This window comes from Balaenoptera physalus (genome assembly GCF_965194825.1).
Source record: "Balaenoptera physalus genome assembly, chromosome: 6".
Taxonomy (NCBI): Eukaryota; Metazoa; Chordata; class Mammalia; order Artiodactyla; family Balaenopteridae; genus Balaenoptera; species Balaenoptera physalus.
Genome location: NC_138885.1, coordinates 75,656,736 through 75,678,515, shown reverse-complemented (window position 1 = coordinate 75,678,515; position 21,780 = coordinate 75,656,736). Strand labels below are relative to the sequence as shown.

The following is a 21,780-nucleotide window of genomic DNA, read 5'->3' as shown; positions in this document are numbered from 1 at the left end:
AATCATAAGCATGCAGCCCAGTGCCTTTTCACAAAGTAAACACTCGTATGTAACCACTGCACAGATCAAGATGTATACCATTACCAGCACTCCAGAAACACTTCCTTGTGCCTCTTCCAAACCACTACTTCCACCTTTCTTCCCAGAGGTAACCACTAGCAGAAATTCTAACAGCATAGATTAATTTTGCCTGATTTTCAACTTTTATGAATGGAATCCTAATATATATATAGTGTGTGTGCATATGTGTGTGCGTGTGTGGGGCTTCCTTTGTTCTTCATTATGCTGTGTATAGCAGAACTTCTAAATTTTCATTGCTATATAGTATTCTATCATATGAGTATACCGCACTTCATTTATTCATTCTAATGTTCCTGGACGTTTGCTCTGTTTCTAGTTTTGTTTTGTTTTTTTACTATGACTAATGCTGCATTTGTTTCTGCAGGAACATTACAACTACAATTAGTTACTGTATACTTCTTTTTTACTTTCTGGAAATAGTAATGTGCACTGATTTGGGTCTGTATGTACTGCCTTGTAAGGTGTCTTATATGTGGAAGTGGAATCTTTATTAAGTTGTAAATAAGTTTGAAACATCAATTTTCATTAGATTGGAAGAGTTTTCACTGTTGATTTCCACTGAATCTTATCAGAGTGACAAGTATTTGACATGAGGCAGTGTGCACCAAACAAACATTTATCTTTTAAAAAACACAAGTGAATTAAAATGATTTATTTAGAATTATGTTGTTACCTTTTTAATGTAATTGAGTGTTCTTATAGTGTCATAAAATTAGCTGGAAATCACTGGTGCCCAGTAGTGGTGCTATTTTAAGGATCACTCCTGCTATGTTCATGTTTGCTGAAAACAAACCGAAAAACTCATTAGTATATAGTACAATTAGTGAGTCAAAATTTCAGGCCAAGCGCATGCATGTGCTATCAATTTGTCTAGAATTTATGGTTAGAATAATATAGCACTTCAGTGTGTGAAAGAGAGAAGACATTAATGACACTATAAATTCATACACAAAGATAGTTCAATGTGTAAAACTACCTCGAATGAATACAGTGTTCCAGGGTTCAGTGTTTACTGTTTCTCTTTTATAAATGTTTTCCTGTCCCCTGGTATAATGGGAGCGATGAAAACAAATTAACAGGGAGGCAAAACCAAGCTCATTTGCTTGTGAAGAAACACACTGACATAGTCACATGTTCCAAAAGAAAAGAAAATTTGTTCACACTCAAAATTTTGTGCGTTGGAGTAATGTAACAGCTGAGGTTGATTATGACAAAGCAGGAAATGAGGAGGACACAAAAACATTGTAACCCTCATAACCCCTCTTTCAAAAGTGTCAAGCTGTTTCTGTCTGGAATTTGGAAATGAAATTCTTTCTCGCTGGTTAACTTATCCTTTGCCTCAAAGCCTAACAGTCTTCTTTTTTGGGAGACAGTGACTGTCTGAGTAGCTTCCAGTTTGTGAGTGTGTTTTGCTGTTGTAAATCCACTATCATAATAAGGGGTACATTCTCTCTAGTTTCCATAACATGGAATATGGAGAAAAACAATTTTAGTTCTATTCTGCTGAGTCACTTCATCTGTCAAATCAACACAGAAAATTAAGACAGGTATTCAAATGGTGCAATGAAAAGATATGTTGTTTATTAAAACAATTCTGAAAAAGAATCCCCCCCCCACCGACCCCAGTTTTCTACTTGGTGATGGTGACCAATTTATGAGCTTTTGTATTTGAAAAACACAAATTTCCCCAAAGAGGTGATATAGTTAGTAAATTCTGACACTAATTAACTGTATAAGCATGACCAAATTACTTAACCTGTTATTCTGGGTCTGTTTTTTTAATATAAAATCAGATCATATTGACTGCTGAATTCTGATATATATCTGACATATTTTCTTTCTAAAAAAAATTTTTTTTAAGATTTTTTTTTTGATGTGGACCATTTTTAAAGTCTTTATTGAATTTGTTACAATATTGCTTCTGTTTTACATTTTGGTTTTCTGGCCACGAGGCACATAGAATCCCAGCTCCCCTACCAGGGATCGAACCTGCACCCCCTGCGTTGGAAGGCGAAGTCTTAACCACTGGACCGCCAGGGAAGTCCCATATCTGATATATTTTCAAATTAGGGAAACATGAGTAATATCTGCTGGTGTTAAAGTTGGGTACTCTCCCAGTTTTCACTAACACCTTCCTGACCCTTTTTCAAAGGTGCTTCTGAGAAACTCCTCTGAGCAGCTGAGTAACTGGTGATTCTTGATTGCCTGCACCTGCCAGGCCTGCCCTGGCAACACCCACCCCCCCTCCCCCTTTCATTGGGATGACCAGTGCCTAGCTTGGGTAGTACAGACCCATTCTCTCTCTTTCCTTCTCCAAATTTATTTCCTCCCCTTTGGCTTCTACTAATTTTGGGAAGGAGTCCAATTTTTTTTTTCCTTTGGTGCAAATGTATACTGACTATAGAGACTGACTTAACTTGTGGCAACTTCTACCTTTTATTTGAAAATAAAATTAGGATAGATAAAAATCGTATTTTGTAATTATATAGTAGCTTACAAATATATGCTTTTTTCACTGCTTTCCAGTATTGGACACTTTTTTTTTTGGCTGTGTTGGGTCTTTGTTGCTGCAAGCAGGCTTTCTCTAGTTGCGCTGGGGCTACTCTTCATTGCGGTACACAGCCTTCTCATTGCGGTGGCTTCTCTTGTTGCGGAACACGGGCTCTAGGCAACGAGGGCTTCAGTAGTTGCAGCACATGGGCTCAGTAGTTGTGGCACGCGGGCCCTAGAGGGTGTGGGCTTCAGCAGTTGTGGCGCGTGGGCTCAGTAGTTGCCGCGCATAGGATCTAGGGCACGTCGGCTTCAGTAGTTGTGGCTCACGGGCTCTAGAGCGCAGGCTCAGTAGTTGTGGCGTATGGGCTCAGTTGCTCCATGGCATGTGGGATCTTCCTGGACCAGGGATCGAACCCATGTCCCATGCATTGGCAGGCAGATTCTTAACCACTGCACCACCAAGGAAGTCCCTGGACACTTTTGATTAATACTTATTCCTAAGTATTCTTCTCCCTGAGCTACTACCCAAATTGTCCTAGCTCTTTTCCTCCTGTCCACAGCTATGGGCATTCCCCAAGTTTCTGTGCTTGGCCTCTGCTCGTCCTTGCAATGAGTTCTTCCTGCTGGAAGTCATTCAGCCACATAGGCCTAATGATCACTCTTGTGACAGCTCTGATCACTCTCGCAGGTAGAGTTCCACATTTCTCCTCCAGTGAACACTTCTACCTGGGCAGCCTATTTGTACTTCAAATACTACATGATTTAATAATTTTCTTTTCATTAAAAGTTTACTCCTTGCAACTTTTGTTTTAGTATGTGGCACCATTGTTCTCCCAGATCCCCGGTACTGAAACTTCATAGTCCATCTACCGATAAACTTATTAGTCCATCCACCCACCGTTCATCAAAAATGTAATGACCACCCCTTGCACCAGGCATACTTGATGCCAAGAACAGGGAGGGAGTGAAGGAGTGAACAGTTGACTGCACTACCCTTTTCTCCCACCTCTTTTCTGTGTGGTTGACATTGGGTGGATGTATGATGTTCTGAAAGACCCACTTTGCTTTTCTCTTAATTGACCTTTTTTTTTTTTTTTTTTTTTTTAGCCACACCGAGTGGCTTGTGGGGATCTTATTTCCCCGACTAGGGATTGAACCAGGGCCCTCGGCAGTGAAAGTGCAGTGTCCTAACCACTGGACTGCCAGGGAATTCCCTCTTAATTGACCTCTTTTATATATCACAAAACTAACACTTCAGATCTCACAGGAGAAAAGAGGCATATCACATTGGTTCTCTACATTTTGTATATCCTGAATGACTTGTGGATCCAGAAACCTTCTGAAAGACAGTTCATTTTAAAATTTCCAGTGACATAAATCCTAAAGGAATAAAACTAAATTTCCTTTTCATATTAATATAGTGTTAGTTCCCTCAATCTTAAGCAATTCCCTTTTACAAAGTGCAAATTACTATGAATTGAGACCTTTATTACAATGTTCGAGGTTTGTTTTTTGAGCTAGATTAAACAAATGTTAGTTTTGCTTTTTAAAGCCTGATTATATTACCTGAGTTCACCAATCAACTTCATTGCATTTTCCACATACTGCTCTAATCCAAAATAGAATCTAATATGATATTCTTTGCCCAATGTATATGTTTAGGAAATAAATATTATTTTAAACACGTAATGAATAGCTGCTAAGTCATGACACTTTAATTTATGGAAAAATGAAAGGAATTCATATAAGTATGAATTTTTATGTCAGTGGTACTTACAGTAAAATGCACAGTTCTTAAGTCTATGGCACATTGACTTTTGACAAATGTATATACCCATGTAGCTGTCACCCAGATCAAGATAAAGAACATTTCCAACACCCCTGAGAATTCCCTTGTGCCGAGTCAATCACCTACCCCACCATGAGGTGAGCATAGGTCTGATTTTTATTACCATAAATTAATGTTTGTTCTTCGGCTTCATGGAAGTGGAATCATACAGTACGTACTCTTTTGTGACTGGCTGCTTTTGTTTTTGTATAATGCTTTTGAGATTTACCCATTTAGTTCTGTGTATCATTTTATTGTGAAATAGTATGCCTTTGTGTGAGCATAATACCAATATGATTTCTAAATTCTATTCTTTTTATACAGTTCCCCCAAAACAAAATGTAATAATCTAAATTAAGTTTCTATCTCTAGGAAAAAAATTAGCAAATTTTTATCCTCAAACTTATAGATCATTTTTTTGTCAGAAAATTATCTCTTCTGTTTCATAAACTGCTCTTGAATTTGCATAAGTATCTTCCTTCCAATCTTTTTGGTTTGCTTATATATTACTACTACTACTAGCTAACATCCAATGAGTGATTAAGTACCAGGCTCTGTGCCAAATTCTTTACGTGAATTACTCTTTAAATTCTTACAATAACCCTATGAGGTAGCCAGCATTAGTTTAGAAATGGGTTTTGTAACTTGCTCAAGGCCACATAAGTAGGAAGGGACAGAGATGGGATTTAAACTCATGGGCCCTTAATTTTGCCATACTCTTTAGCACTAATGTTTATTAGAATGGCCACATATATGATCACTTTGGCTCGCTAAGTCTGATCCTTCAAATTTTGGATGTGTACATAATAGTTCAAATGGACTTCCTACATCAGGAAAGAAATTAGCTTGGTGTACCTGAATCAAAATAGCAGAGTCAGGCACTACTGAAAAAAATCTGATCGCTTTGCTTACTTTTGGTAGGCACCACAGTTCTGTAGATGGCAAGGAGCCTTGGGAAAATATTGCTTATCTTACTCATTAAATGGTCTTTACAAATGAGGGATTAGGATTCCCAGTGAATCTTGCACAAAAATAAATCTGACATTTATGGGCCGTGGTGTGCTAGGTACTGTGAAAGGTGTTTTATGTGTATTATCTCACTTAACTCTCTCAGTTATTCTGCAAGATACCACCGTTTAGATATTAAAAGTTACAAAAATAGTAAGAGATGGAGCCTACATTCAAACCCAGCTGTGTCTCACAATAAAAGTCCATCCTTTTAACCATGGTGTTTCCTGGACTCTGCCTCAGTGGTATAGATCTTCTTAGTGGTATAGATCAACATGGTTCCTGATTCTGTAAGAGATGCATTGTTGTTCTTTTTAAAATTTTTCCTTCATTATTGAGATCAGAACATTTGGGTTCTGTTTTTTTGTTTGTTTTTTTTTTTACTGCACCAGGAATAATAATATCCTCTAGATTTTCAATACAGTGTCCATTTCATGACTTGTAATTTTGGGAAGAGGGAAGGTGGTCCTAGTGGTGGCATCTAGGGATGTTTCACCATCTCTTTTTTTCTAGAAGGGTAGTGAAACTGACTTCCAGAAGGCCAAATGATACATTGCCCACCCTGCACTAAGCTCTATCTGTACATGTTCCATAATGGCACCCATCCCTGTTGCCATTTTGATGACTTTGATGATAAAGTAGATCATCCATCTAGTGCATTGACTCCTTCACTTCACTAACCTGTTTGTTCTACCCCAGCCATCCACTTCCATGGGCGCATTCTGTACCTTGCCATTTAGCAGTGGTGCCAGCTCTGTAATCTTAATTTCAAGTATCCACTTCTTTGCCTACCATCTCTTTTCATTCCAGCAGATTTGCTTTAGTATCATCACTGCTAAAATGTTACTCCACTGGGACTACCTATTCATCATATACCACTTACTATTATTGTTCAACCTTAACCTCCTTGTCTACCTGAGATTTCATGGTCTATTGTAATAATCATTTCCTTGAAAATACCCTCAATTCCCTTGCCTATCTTTTCTTCTGCCTTAGTCACCTGGCAAACTCTCAACTCCTGATGCTGGAGAAGATTACTTAGGTAGGGTGACTGGTTTTACTTTAAGTTCAAGACAAAATTCAAATACATGATCAACATTGCCTAGCAATCCTATCTTGTTTCTCTAGAAAGTTTGCCTTTCCACTCAATAAAATAATTGTTTTATTCTTTCTCTTCTCTCCTTACTCTTCCATACCCTGCTTCTCTTAGCCTCTCCTTCCCCACAGCTGATGACTTCATCCTTCAATGAGAAAGTAAAAGCCATCAGAAGGAACTCTCATCATCCCAGCAGCAGATTTAGAAGCTGTCAACATCAGTACCCCTCTCTCCTTTTTCTTCTTGTGCAGTGGCTAGAGTGTCCCTCTGGCTTTCACCCATCTTTTCCTTGCCAACTAAATTTTTTTTTTGGCCCCCCAGCATGCGCAATCTTAGTTCCCCAAGATCAAACCCATGCCCCCTGCAGTGGAAGTGCGGAGTCTTAACCACTGGACTGCCAGGGAAGTCCCCTTGCCAACTGAATTTAATGGACCCCTTTCTCTCTTAAGTCATCTGAGCTTTGAGGGTGCTCTCCTCAAAGAGAGCTCTCCTTTTCTCTTGAAACACCATCTTCTTTCAGCTCTTTGACTCTATACTCTCCTGTATTTCTTCCCCATCTTTGGATGCTCCTTCTCAGTCTCCTTTATGGTCTTCTTCGTCACTACCTTATGTATGAAGATGTAGTTCCTGCCTAGATAGCTACAGCTGATCTTTCAGGTTTCAAGCTTTAATGTCATTTCCTCAGAGGACTTTGAAGACCAGACTAGTTTAGGTCATCAATTTGTATGTTCTCACTGCACATTGTACTTTTCTTTCATAGGATGTATTACATATGAAAATAAATTATTTCGTGTGTAATTATTTGTTCAATGTCTGTATCCTATTCTGAATTGTCTGTATTGCTCATCAGGTGTCCTACATGCCTGGCACAGAGTTTGGCATGTAATAGACACCCAATAAATATTTGTAGAATGAATGAATTAATATGTAAGTGACTCAAAGGGTTCAACAAATGTTAGTTCTCTTTTCCTTTTCCATCTTATATTTAGAGAAGCATAGTTAATCCCAGGGTTGTAGAGTCAGAAAACGCTATTTCTATAGAAGAAAGACAAGTTTATGGTGTGATGGACATTGACATATGTTTAAAATTACTCAAGCCTTGCCCATGGACACCACTTATAGGCAATTGAAAATATAGATCTGGATCTCAGTAAAGAAGTCATAGTTAAGGATCATAACATTTTATAGTTTACATCTGTTTTAAAAATTGTTGTGGTCTTCTATGTGTCTTAAAATGGAGCGAAGGTGGACAAGTGGGCTTCCAGGGTCAAATATAAAACATACAGTTCATTTGGTACAAATTAAAATTATTTAAACTCTGATCTGATTAGAGTCAGTCTTGAAAGAGTTATAATAGAAATTGTAATGCAAATAGAATTGTATTTTCTTTTTTCCCCCTACTTTTTGAAAATAAATCTTGAGCACAGATCTAAGGCCTTTTCCTAAAAAAAAAAGCAGAAAAGTACTCACTCACAGATGGTAGTATTCCAAAGTCATGGTACATGAAAGGTTATAGGGGTTTTGGAATCTGCCAAAGTTAATTATAGTCTTACAGCTCTGGAGAAGACCCAAGAGAGTCAATTTCAAACAAAGGTCAGGGTTAGTTAGAAAGTCGTATCACACTTCAGCTTGAACTCAAACAAGGTTGCCTTAAATAGTTAAGGTCTGGTGAGTATCAAATTTCATAATTGTCAGGTACTTATAAATTTTAGACTTGTAAAATCATGGAACCCTTTAAAAAAGACTCTTGTCTTTATGTATTTTCAATAAATGAGCTGATTCTTATTTTTATGTGTAAAAAAATGAATAAAGAAGGATGTGATGACTTCCCACCCAGAGCTATGTTTCTAAGAAGCCCCAGTGTTGAGACAGTGAAGCTGTTCCCGGCTCAGGCACTGCAGTGCACCGTACGGCAGCTCCTCTGAATTGCAGACCAGGTTCTGTGCAGCACTGGGCATATTAATCTTACAAACTCCTATCTGTTCTAGGGTGGTAAACTCATGTTCATACTAGGATAATAAACAGTTTTCACTTTCATTAGCAGAGGAGTAGGAGATCTTGGATTCTAGAAGAGTAGCTGAGAGAATCTAGCTAGAGAATATGAGGGAAAGCTGCCCAAGACAGTTTCCTGGTTGTGCTCCACGGATGCTTGTGAGATATAGGACTGCATGTTGTTCTGTGATTCAGGTTGTACTTAATTCTAGATTTCGAGGTGAATGAATTGCTAATATTAAAACTTTCCCCACACTTGAAGAACTCCTTGTCACTTCTTTTACTGTGTCACAACCAACTCCTTTAAATTTTGCTGTATTTTTTCCTTAGATAAGAGCACCAAGGCAGTTCCTTTACACGTTTTTCTTCTCAACAGTGGAATGCAAGCAAATCAATATCTAGTGGTCTTTTGTGCAAAGCTCAGTAAAATAATAGATTTTACTTTGCCACTTAGGGAAAAAAATAAGACCTTGTGCCATTGGGAAGCTGGGGGAGGGAGACTAGTGGCAAAATTATTGGTGAATTAAAGTAGATATGATGATAATGCAACTGGCCCAATAAAAAGTCTGAGAAATCAACTATTGGTAGTAAAATAAAAAGAAGCTGTTGCAGTCTGATTTAGGGTGGCTGGTACAAGAAAATGTAGTGAATAATGCATGCAGTGTATTCCTCTATGATTTTTTTTTTTGGCCATTTCCCAGTTCTTGGGCTTTTGGAGACATATATGTAGATGTGGGTAGAAATACTTTAGAAAAGGGATAATCTTCCAGATATGTTGATCTAAGATACACTTTTCATGAAAACCTTCAGATATGAATGTTTGAGTTGAGTTAGCATAAATAAGTGAAAGTTCTTCTGTATTTGAGCCTTGTGGATATGAAATTCCACTCCTCCTTATTACTCTGTTATTTTTTGAGCTACTAGTTACTTCAACCAGACAGATATTTGCTGATAGCAAGAGCTAAGGTTTGGAGCATAGGAAAGTTTTCAAACATATAGTATGGCATTGCCACCTCTGAGGCCAGCAGGAGAAACAAGTGCATTGAGGAGGAACAAAATTTAGTCCCAAGAAAATAATTGCTTAGGTCATTAGCTATTAGGAAAGAGACTAGCTAATACATGTAGTTGTACAATTGGTTGTGGAAACACCTACTTAAAATCTTCCTAAATTGTTTTATGATATAATTTTTTTGAAAAATCTCTGCCTGGAAAGTGTTTTGGAATCCATTTTTTATGCTTCAAGCAAAGTTATATGGTAACAACATCATATTAGATGCAATCCAGTAACAGCTGGTGTATTTTTGCCAAGAATTTTTTATTAGAACATGTGCAATTTTCTGAAGAATTACAAATATGTAGATAATTTATCTACATTCATTATTTTTAATGAATAAATATCTATTTTTAAAGAGATAGAAAAGCATAAGTGAATTGGGATTGACATATATACACTAATATGTATAAAATAGATAACTAATAAGAACCTGCTGTATAGCACAGGGAACTCCACTTCGCTGTATAGTAGAAACTAACACAGCATTGTAAAACAACTATACCCCAATAAAAAAATTCTTTTTAATTAAAAAAAATATAAAGAGATAGAAAAGCATAAATCCATATCTATATATGGGTGAGGATAATTTGTAAGTCAAAGACCATAACATATATTTCTTCAGAAATAATGTCAATCTCAAGAATATCTCTCTTTTAAAAATGTATAATATTTTGGTACAAAATAAAACAGTAGAACTAGATCACTTTCTATTCTGTTTTAAATGGGAATACAAATGTTTTGCTAATAAGAAAGTTATTTTTTGAAGAGTCTTCTTCAAACTAGCAACCAGCACTGATGTTACGTATGGTTTATTGGGCTGAGATTGTTCTTCCACAAAAATAGTGTTAAAAATGACCTGCAGAACAAGAGAATTGCTGTGTGTAGCACTGAGGACACCCTCACTTCTCTCCTGGGTGAGAACAACAGCACTGCTGCTCCTGCTTTGGAGACCAGCACCTGCCCCCAGTAGAGACGCTTATTTCTAGAACTGAAAAGCGGGTAGTGAGGTGTTACATCCCTTGGGACTACTACTTCAAAGCATGTTATCTGTGAGTTCAACCGGAAATAACATTTATTTTGATTAGAAAACACAATGTCAAATGGTCAAGGAAAGCTTCTGCCTTTTATTAGTCTCCATGCTAACATAAAACACTTTTTAAACAAAATTTTTTTGTTGGCTTCTTTTCTGTGGTTCATGTGTTCGTTTTTCCTTTTTCTGTGTGAAAATAGAAAAACACATACCATTTCATCTTAAATGAAGCTTTCTCAGTGGTACTATTTTAAATAAATCTTTACATAAACTAAAATGCTTTCTAAGGTAATTGTGTATTATTTCCTATTTTTATATTGACTTTAATGACTAACAATTTACTATGATGTATACATATTATGATGTATGATGTATATATGTTGTATATTTCTTAGCTAAGTCATCTATAAACAGTATAGTAATCTACTCTCCAAGATGTTAAATGATTTATCCAATACATGAAACATTTTGAGATAATTACGTTTATTACATACACCTGTATTATGTCACATAGAATATGTGTTCTGGTCACCACTCACCAGATATTTAAAAAGCACAGAACTTCTCATTTTGAAATATGTATCTAGTAATTTCTGCCAATAAACATAAAAATACCATTGAGTTTAATAGCAGTTATTCTGCCTGTAGAAGGTAGTCATGATAATCACTATGGTGTACACCTGAAACAAGTATAATATTGTAACTCATTTATACTTTAGTTAAAAATTTTAAAAGTAAAAATTAAAAAAATTAAATAAAAAAGAAGGAACTCATGCCTCTTCAATAAGTTCACTGGGTTATAACAATACCTGCTTATCTCACTGAGTTGCTTTTAGATCCAGAAACTAATATTTGGAGGGGTGCTGTGTAATCTGTAAAATGTCTATGAATGCAAGTGGTCTTGCACAGGGGTAAACCAGTTACCTGAGCATAAGCATAAATTGCCTCTCAGTTGGCATTGATTCTTCTGCCACAAGCACTAAGCATGTCTCTTTCAGGACTCTGGAGTCATGCTCTCCTCCTGCATGGTGGTGAAGTGTTTCCTCAGGATCTGGGTGGTTTGTTGGAGAGTGGGAACTTATGAGCATTTGACATTGAATAAGAGGCTATGTAGCTAGAATAAACGTGAATGTAGTTCCAGGGGAAAGAGACCAGACACGTAGAATTGCTAAGAGCCTCCTTGCTGCCGAACTTGGATCTAATATTACCAAAAAATGTGCATAAACAAAAGAAAGCTGATGTTGAAGTTTTGCTTATAATACATAAAATGTTATATTTTTTAGAACGCTGCAAATGTAAACCTATCAGAGCTACACAGAAGACCTATTTCCGAAACAATTACAACTATGGTAAGGATAACTCATGATTGATTTATAAACTGCTGAGTTAAGAAAGGATGTGTATGTGTGTATAAATAAGAATGAGGCTTAAAAACAAACAAGGACAACTTTTTTTTTGATTGATTTATTTAATTGATTTATTTTTGGCTGCATTGGGTCTTCATTGCTGTGCGTGGGCTTTCTCTGGTTGCCTCGAGTAGGGGCTCGGGTGGGGTGTGCAGGCTTCTCGTTGCCGTGGCTTCTCTTGTCATGGAGCACAGGCTCTAGGCACATGGGCTCAGTAGTTGTGGTGCACCGGCTTAGTTACTCCGCGGCATGTGGGAATCTTCCTGGACCAGGGCTCAAACCCATGTCCCCTGCATTGGCAGGTAGGTTCTTAACCACCGCACCACCAGGGAAGCCCCAACAGGGACAACTTTTAAGAGCAAACTCTCCCTGTTCCAAACAACTAAACGGTCTCACAAGGGGACCATTCTCAACAAATGCTTGATTTTTTTGAAGCATATCAGGCAACATTGCTGGCATCTTGGAACCATGCAATTAAGTACACAGAGATACATTTCAAAACAGATGGGAGGGACTCTTCCCTTTCTGACAGGCCAGGGAGGATTTGGAGCTGCAGTGGGTCATCAGTTGTGATTTACGGGGGTGAACAGTAAGTGGGGTAAACAGAGGAGCACTTCAATGCATATGAGTGGTTAAAAGAGTCAAACTGGGTTTCTTCATTCTAACTGATGGAAAACATTGACAGTGTTGAAAAGTAACACAAAAGTTGTTAGTATTCAATTAAGGAAATGTTTTGTTATCTAGCCTGACCTAGACATCTGGTATTCTGATAAACAAAATATTAATTGAAGAGCTACCATTCTAAATGTAGCTGACAAATTTATCTGGAAGAGGAAAAAGTCTGCTGCCTCTGTGCCAAGTACTGTGTTAGGTGGTTTCCATACACTATCTTATGTGATTTTCTCAACTGCGCCATGAGACGTTCTATTATCCTTATTTTATCAATGATTATTGAACCTAAGTTGTCTTTCCTTTGATTATTCAGAATTACTTTTGGGTACTGGGATGCTTCAGAGTCACAAATATCAATTACCATTATATTTCAAAGGGTCAATTAATAGAGTTTTCCAGGGGCTTCCCTGGTGGCGCAGTGGTTGAGAGTCTGCCTGCCAATGCGGGGGACACGGGTTCGAGCCCTGGTCTGGGAGGATCCCACATGCCGCGGAGCGACTGGGCCCGTGAGCCACAACTACTGAGCCTGCGCGTCTGGAGCCTGTGCTCCGCAACAAGAGAGGCCGCGATAGTGAGAGGCCCGCGCACCGCGATGAGGAGTGGCCCCCACTTGCCGCAACTAGAGAAAGCCCTCGCACAGAAACGAAGACCCAACACAGCCAAAAATAAATAAATTAAAAAAAAAAAAAAATAGAGTTTTCCAGTTGATAAAATAAGGAACAAATCAGTATTTGCTGTATTCCATAGGCATTTTATTATGACTTCCCCGCCCTGGCATTTATGAGATTAATAAAGTTCATGTTACTGTCTCTGTCGATGCTGAGCAAATGAATAAACATGGCAATTAAATAGATTTTTAAAGGCATCTACATTATTAAAATGAGGGTTTTATTATTGAGTTTACATGCCCTACTTTACAGAATATAGGACATACACAGCAGACTTATCCTACTTTTATAATTTTGGGAATTGTATGGAGAGAAATGAGTAAATCTCTGTAAGAGTAATCTTTGATATCTTTGAGAATACTGTGTTTTGAAAGGTATCAAGTAAAAGATTCAGTGTAGTTAAATCTCTTTAAAATAAATATACCTAGTTTCTCAAGTTTTTCTTCAATGGAATCAATTTTTATTTTTTGTTTACTAACATCTTTAGAGGAATCTATAGTTTCTCTTAGCCAATGGTAGACACACTTTCCAAGGTTGAAATGTTTACCTAAGATGAGCCTGGCTGGTCACCTGAGGACCCTCTCCTCTACAAAGTGATATGAAATATCACAAGAAAAGGGAAGTCTTAATTTTTAGGAGGTTAGCTTTGTAAGACTGAAAAATGCTATATGAACTTTTAAGTACGGTAATATTAAAAACAAAAGCATGATAGAAATTTTATATTGGGGAATTTTAGTTGAATTTATATTTATTTTACTTATTAATTTTTACTATACCCAACCTTCTTAGTGCTGCAGTGGTTAGTGCTGCTATTTTTGTTAAAAGATAAAATACTACTGGTTACAAGTCATGGGAAGAGAAAATCAGCAACGAGGTAGCTGAGTGAAAATTACAACCGAAAATGGGATACAGAGCACAGTTAATGGAAAAAAGATAATTTCTTTCTCATAGCCAAACAATAACTAGATTGCTCATAGTTTAAGGATTTTCACTTGTCTGAGGCTTACTCAGAGCTTCTTTGGGGAAGGTAGGCACTGAAATGATTAAATAGAAGGAAAAACCCTGCAAAGAAAATACATTTTAAATTCCAAAATATGTTGATTTTTGTCTTTCTTAAATATCTACATGTGTCTACTGAGAAAACAAAGTGGGGGTGGGAGCATTTGATAATTCAGATAAAACCTCTGCTTCATTCAGATTAATTCAGTTAAAAGCTCTTGAGCTTTAACAAAATTGCTTGAATAATAAAGTAAGTCTTGTAGAGAGATATTTATTTTGGAGTGGGTACATGTGCTAAAAATTTCTAATGAAAATAGTAGACACACAGGGTAAATAAATCACTAGTTTGAGAAGGTTTGCACAGTTCACTAATCTGTGATAGTTGATGAATGCTATGAAGCACATTCACATAAGCCAGGACGCACAAAAATGTCTGCTAGCTGGGGTTGTGAATCTATCATCTGATTCTCCCAAATGACATTTCAAAAAGGGCAATCTTATCTTTTGTTAAAATAAGAATAGAACACTAATAAAAAGGGACTCCTTCACTCACAAATCACACCAAGCAGGGACAGCTGGGCAGTTACATTTTGCTTAGTATAAGCTCTCATACTTGAGACAACTAATTCTCTGAAGATTGAAATACCTGTGAAGCAAAAATGAGGTTTTGTCCTAAAGTTTTTAGAATTAGTAGCTTAATTTTTATTGTATGTGTCTTGTACTGGTGGAATGTTATTGAATAAGTTTCTGTATGGAATTGGGGCATTGACGGGAGGCAATGGCTTAATAGCTGGCTTTATATTTTCACAGATTACTTTTTTCTTTGTAGTTCTAAACCCCTAAAATATGTGGGAAGGGACTCAGATGAAAGTAGTTTACAGATATATGCCTAAGAGGCTTTCAAAAAGTACATTCATTTAGATATGTTGTGTTTTCCTCTGTATAACATCCATGGATATTGAACTAGAGCAATGAGGCTGCCTGGTCAAAAGCCACTGGCTTCCTACTAATTGACATTTTTGCTTCTTCTTAGGCTTTTTCAAACTCCCCCTTTAGGAAAAAAAAAGTAAAAAGCTCATTTACCAGAAGTAGGAATCTAAAGAATTTGGCTCTTCCAAAGGAGAGAAATACAGAAAAGAAGGAGAACTGTACTTTCTAGATTCTGAGTCAAATACCTTGACTTTGCAACTGAATTATTTTTAAGGCAGTTTGCCTTTATATTGAGAAGTCAAGCCGAGTCTTATAAGTTGGGTGCTAGAATATCCCTTGAGAGAGATAAATTAATGCAATTGACATAGTAGACCACATTCCATAGCACATGAGTGGCAACAGTTTTTATTCAAAAAGAAAATGCAGTATACCTAAAGGAGGGTATGAAAGATAATCTATACTGAAACAAAGGAAGAAAGGAGCCGATGTCTGAACAGTGAGCTAAGATGAGGAAGGTGGAAAGATCGAAGAACAAGCTTGGGAACACTGTAGAACAGAACAACTTTACGACACTAAAGAAAACCCCAACTCTTTAGAAAATCTATTAATAGACCCTATAGAAGAATGCTGACAAAGCAACAAAGAATATTTAAGTACTAGGTCTTTACATATAGTGAAATTAATATAGTTTAAATTCTTCTTGGCACAATTGAAACTGCACATATACATATACACACAACCAAAATGAAATTTTGAAGGAAAATTACATCCAGATTCAATCTTTGCTTATCTAAATGGTTTCTCACCATGAAATACATGCACACATGTATGCTTATATACACACAAATATAAACTTACATGCAAATACACACAAATATAAACTTACATGCAAAGGGGATCAGGGCTGAACATTAAGGGGGCAGGTGTGTTGTGTAGTGTGTCATTCACTACTGTCTAAGGTGACAATATATGGTTGACTTTTCCTCTCTATTCTTTGAGCATTAAGTGGATATGAATTGACTAGAAAGAAGCCTATGTATCTTTTTTGAATGGGGTGCCTATTGTGTATCATATTACCACATCAGCTTTATTGTCTTTTATCCAGTCATTCGGGCTAAAGTTAAAGAAGTGAAGATCAAGTGCCATGATGTGACTGCAGTAGTGGAGGTGAAGGAGATTTTAAAGGCTTCTCTGGTAAACATTCCAAGGGACACTGTTAACCTTTACACCAGCTCCGGTTGCCTGTGTCCTCCACTTAACGTCAATGAGGAGTATCTCATCATGGGCTATGAAGATGAGGAACGCGCCAGGTAATTCACTCCTTAAGGATTCAGAATAATGACTCCTGGGTTCTTACTTTGGGATCTGTCTACCTTCTGGGGGATTAAAGATCAGTTTTAGTTGGATCCTTCAATTTCATGTATTGGATACAAAAGTATATGTGGGAAATTTGTGGGTGTGCATTTTTCTGGGGAGATGGATCATAACTTCATTTGTTCTTAAAGGTGTCCATGACTCCCAATTAGTTAGAATTACTGTTCTAAAACTTGGCTGTCCTAGTCTAGTATAAACAGTTAAGTCTTTCTGACAATGATTCCTTGTACTTTTCAGTAATATATTTTAATGTTTCAAAAATGGTTGCTTCTTTAAAAATATAGATTACTGTTGGTGGAAGGTTCTATTGCTGAGAAATGGAAGGATCGACTTGGTAAAAAAGTTAAGGTAAGCCTAAACTTTATGTTCAAAATGATAAACAGAAAATAAAAGTAGAAAGACAGTCATTTGTCATTTAAACAAAATAGCTGCCCTCAACTTCATGAGAAATATTAAAACCTGATACATATATATTTAATATTCCAAGAACTGAGTTTGTCTGTAATGTCTGTTTCATTTAAGGAGCAAATTCTCTGTGTGGTATCAGAGATCTAACTACAGCTGCCTAACTTCTCACCATGGGAAGTCTAGCTGTAGTTAGTCCAGCCCTGCTCTGGTGGCTCCACATTATCATTAGGGCTCCAGGCTCCATCTAGCTTACGGATCTGTCATTTTTAAAGATATTGCTTCCATATTCAAGGTTAGCTGGATGTCACAGGCTGGCTGCCCTACCTCCACATCACACCTACATTTCAGGGAGAAAGAAAAAGGAGGTAAAAATAGATTCCAAGCATCCTACCTAGCAATTTTACTTAGGACTGGGTCTCCTGTCCATCCCTAGCTGCAAGAGAAGCTGGAAAATGTAGTTTTTTTAGCTGAATATGTTGGTTCCTTGAACAATTGCAGTTCCGTGAGTCAGAGAAGAAGGGGAGAATAAAGCTTGGGTACAAAACTGCCAATATTGTCCCAATGCATAGACACCAGTTCCTATGTACAAGGTGCAGCCGTATTCATCTGTATATAAGAGATCTGACCAAATTAGGTCCTTAGAGCAGAAACATAGCTTGATTTTTAAGCCAATGACTCTTAGATTCCGTAAGTGATGCATTTTTTAAAAAATCACAGTAAATCACTTTATTATAGAAGGTTCCATTTCCCCTTACTAAGCAAATCTGTTTCAACAAAAGGAATGTGGGGAGTATGCACAGAAGGGCAAAGAATCAAAAACGGTGTGTGTGCGTGTGTGTGTATGTGTGTGTGTAGTGGGCAGAAAGGGGGGGAGGGGAGAGTGGGAATTGTACCAAACATAATACATCCTCTTCCCTCTTTGAGTCTGAAGGCTTGGGAAACATTTACAAGGGTAAGTTAAACAACCCCAGGCAGTTTATCTTATACACCTGGCACTTGACACAGCAGACACATTTCAGTTTAAGTGACCTACAAGAAACGTAGAGGGCATTACTTTGCAGGGAGAAAATACCCTCCGGAAAGCTCTCCCCCCACCGCCACCCCAGTATTTTGTCAAAAGTGAGATGTATTTCAAGTTCAGACTCATGAGAATCCTCTATTTGTATCTCTCTTCAATTTGTTTGGTGTCTGTTAAAAAGTAACTCTTCTTCAGTGTGTTGGAATCTCTTACTGTCCTTTTAATTCCGTTTTCTGCTTGCTAATGCAGAACAGGAATTTGTCCTAAATTCTTGTACCAGTTGGAAGAGCTTTCAACATCATTGCTGCAAAGCATATAACACGGCTTGCTGCTTCTCTTTTGGTACCAAAACAATTATCATCGTGTAAAGACCCAGGACACATGGCGTGTTTGTCCTTTTTCCTAGTAAGGCAAAGATATTTTCCATTGTTTTCTACAGGGAACTCACAGTTATTATTGTGAACTCATTTATATTTTCAGTCTGGATTTAAACATGCTGAAGGGAAGAAATAACTTGAACAATTTTTAATTCATATGCAGAACTCAGGGTTAAAGACCATAAATGGGAAACCTCTTTTGGCTAGAATTACTGAGATTCTTACTGTAGTTTTCCAGTCAGTTCTGAAGATGTAAAAAAGAGTTTTAGGGAGGATACTGTTTTTTTTAAATAAGAGTTGTCCTTTTCAGCTGATTTGTTTTGCTCTCAGGGATAGATCAAGAATTAAATAAAGACTTTTTTATGGTTTTGCAATGCAATTTTTTTTTAAAACCTAAGTCTCTGTAATAGCAGGTTGTTCAAATCAAGATATTTGGCCTGCCTTGGGGAGCTGAAATTCAGACTTTTTTTTTATATGAAAATCCAGTAAGACTGTAGAGTTAAGTGTGCTAAAATGAAGAATTACTTTCAGTAATTGAAAATAGAGAATTTGTTATCTACTAAGAATTTTATACATTTTTCAACTGTGAATCTTCAGAACACTAAGCAGATGCTAGAATTAATTCTAATATGTAAATGATAAGGTCTAGTAAGTCCAAGAATCTTCGAATGGTAACTGATGGAGTTAGAATTTGAACTTGGGCCATCTGACATTAGCTCCTTGCTGCTCAAAGTGTGGTCCCTGGGCCAGCAACATTGGCATCACCTGGGAGCTTGTTAGGTATGAAAATCTTGGGCCCCGTCCCAGACCCACTGGATGAGGATCTGCAATTTTAACAAGATCTCCAAGTTATTTCTATATTCATTGAAGTTTAAGAAGTACTGCTATAGCCCTTATTCTTATTTACTACCTGTAATACCATAATATAACTTCTTTTTAAATTATTATATTCAATAATGTAAACATTATTGAAATTGTTAGTATGAAATATTAATAAACTTGACTGTAGTTATTAGAAACATTGGTGATGTCTGCTTTGTAAAACGTAGAATGAGGGCAGAACTTTGTTCTGTTTTGTTGCACTTGGTAGATATTATTTAGGAAATATTTTTAAGGGACTCTACCCCCTCCCCCCATTTTCATTTTTTTCACTGCTCAAATCACACAGGTTTAAAAGGCTGTGTTTTTACGAGTCATAAGAGAGGAAAATAAAAAGTAGCCCTTTCTTCAAATTCTCTATGTAAATCTTCCATTGGTTGGTCACCCATGAAGTAAGTACTAGACTTGTATATGTTACCTCAGGAAATACCCACAGATATCAATGTATATTTGTGTCACCGTTTATTGGAGATTTTAAGTTTAAGATTTGATATGAAAGCATTACTGATGCATTACAAGTGGCCAATTTTGTGCTTTTTCAAATCAAAGAATTATGTTTCTATAGCGTCCATCTCATTGTTACCCTGGGATATAGATTTTATACTTTTGGAAAAGTAGTAAAATGCTTTTGAGATCTGATTTTGCAGTCTTACTCAGTTGTTAGAATAATAGAAGTGATGACCCTGGTAATATGTGCTTGTGACCATTTTCTGTTTTAAATTTCACAGCGCTGGGATCTGAAGCTCCGTCATCTTGGACTGAATAAAAGTGATTCTAGCCATAGTGATTCCACTCAGAGTCAGAAGTCTGGTAGGAATGCTAACCCCCGGCAAGCACGCAACTAAATCCTGAAATGCAGAAAATCCTCAGTGGACTTCCTATTAAGACTTGCGTTGCTGGACTAGCAAAGGAAAATTGCACTATTGCACGTCATATTCTATTTTTTAACCACAAAAATCAGGTGGTAACTGATATTACTTCTATTTTTTCTTTTGTTTTCTGCTTTTCTCCTTCCCTCCATCCCTACCCCCCTTTTTTGTGGTCTGGGTGCAGATCCTTAAATATATTATATGTATTCTATTTCACTAATCATGGGAAAACTGTTCTTTGCAATAATAATAAATTAAACATGTTGATACCAGGGCCTCTTTGCTGGAGTAAATGTTAATTTACTGTTCTGCACCCAGATTGGGAATGCAATATTGGATGCAAAGAGAGATTTCTGGTATACACAGAAAGCTAGATAGGCTGTAAAGCATACTTTGCTGATCTAATTACAGCCTCATTTTTGCATGCCTTTTGGGCATTCTCCTCACGCTTAGAAAGTTCTAAATGTTTATAAAGGTAAAATGGCAGTTTGAAATCAAATGCCACACAGGCAAAGCCATCAAGCACCAGGAAGCATTTATGAGGAAACGACACGCAAGACGAATTATTTGCAAGATTGGCAGGAAGCAAAATAAACAGTGTTAGGAGCTGGGGAAAGAGCATTTTGCCTGATCGAGAAGCACAACTGAAACCAGTAGCTGGTTGGGGTGTTAACAGCAGCGTTTCTCTTTTGGCAACACATTCGATTTGTTTGTGAATATATTAATCAGCATTAGGGAAGTGAATTATAACCAGACATCAGCTGTTATCAGCATGGCTCTGTTTAATTTGCTTCCTTTTAGATAAACCCATTGGTGTAAGTCTTTTTTTTCTTCTTCTTTTAAAATAAATCTCACTTGCTGCATTTGACCAGGAAAAGAAAGTGTGTAAGCATATGCACCAGGGTGTTATTCTTTTAAAGATATGGGGCTCTCTAAAATGCTGTAGTTGCAGGATGGTAAAACGTGCAAGATTCTGGGTGTGGGTGTGTCTGTGTGTGTTAGCGTGGGGTGTGTGTCCGTACACTCACACCCAAGCTGAACTGAATTACAGGCCTGTGCAGTGGCCTGCACTTTATCATTTGGATTTGTGCTGTTTAATGCTCAGTAAACTATGCTTAATAAAAGGAATTACGGTTGTCAGGAGAGAGGTGACTCTGACTTTTGAAACAAATGCTCATTCTCATTACCCAAGCTGCAGTGGGGTCCCTCCGGGGACCATGGGGAACAAATCATGCTCTCACTTCTTCCTCCAGCAGGGGTTCTTTAGAGCCTGTGCCCATCACTTGACAGTCTCATTCTCTTAAATTTACATATTTGATATTAGTATTAATAGAACCAAATTTCTAAGCTGTGGTATGCTGAAAAGAAAACACTTATGAAGCAAATGGTGCTGTTTCCTTCTACAGGGACAAACATGTAAGAATGAAATTCATTCCTGAACAAAAGTTCCCTAAAATGGTAAATAACAATTCATCTAAATTCCCTCTTTTGGAAGTAAGAGAACATCCCCGCCTCCTGACTGACCCCCAAACCCCAACCATTTCCACAATCCCAGAAGTAGGAGTTCTCACCTTTGCCTACATCAGGACCACATAGTC

General features: G+C 37.2%; 1 protein-coding gene across 2 annotated transcripts in view; it reads left to right on the top strand.

Moving 5' to 3' along the window:
* Window positions 1–21,327, top strand: part of FRZB (frizzled related protein) — a 34,188-nt gene extending 12,861 nt beyond the window's left edge. For both annotated transcript variants that reach the window (XM_082466808.1, XM_082466807.1), the window contains 4 exons: window positions 11,866–11,931; window positions 16,363–16,567; window positions 16,916–16,979; window positions 20,042–21,327. In XM_082466808.1, coding sequence (XP_082322934.1) covers window positions 11,866–11,931; window positions 16,363–16,567; window positions 16,916–16,979; window positions 20,042–20,158 — 452 coding nt within the window. In that variant the 3' untranslated portion in view covers window positions 20,159–21,327. The remainder of the gene's footprint in view (window positions 1–11,865; window positions 11,932–16,362; window positions 16,568–16,915; window positions 16,980–20,041) is intronic.
* The last annotated feature ends 453 nt before the right edge of the window (window positions 21,328–21,780 follow it).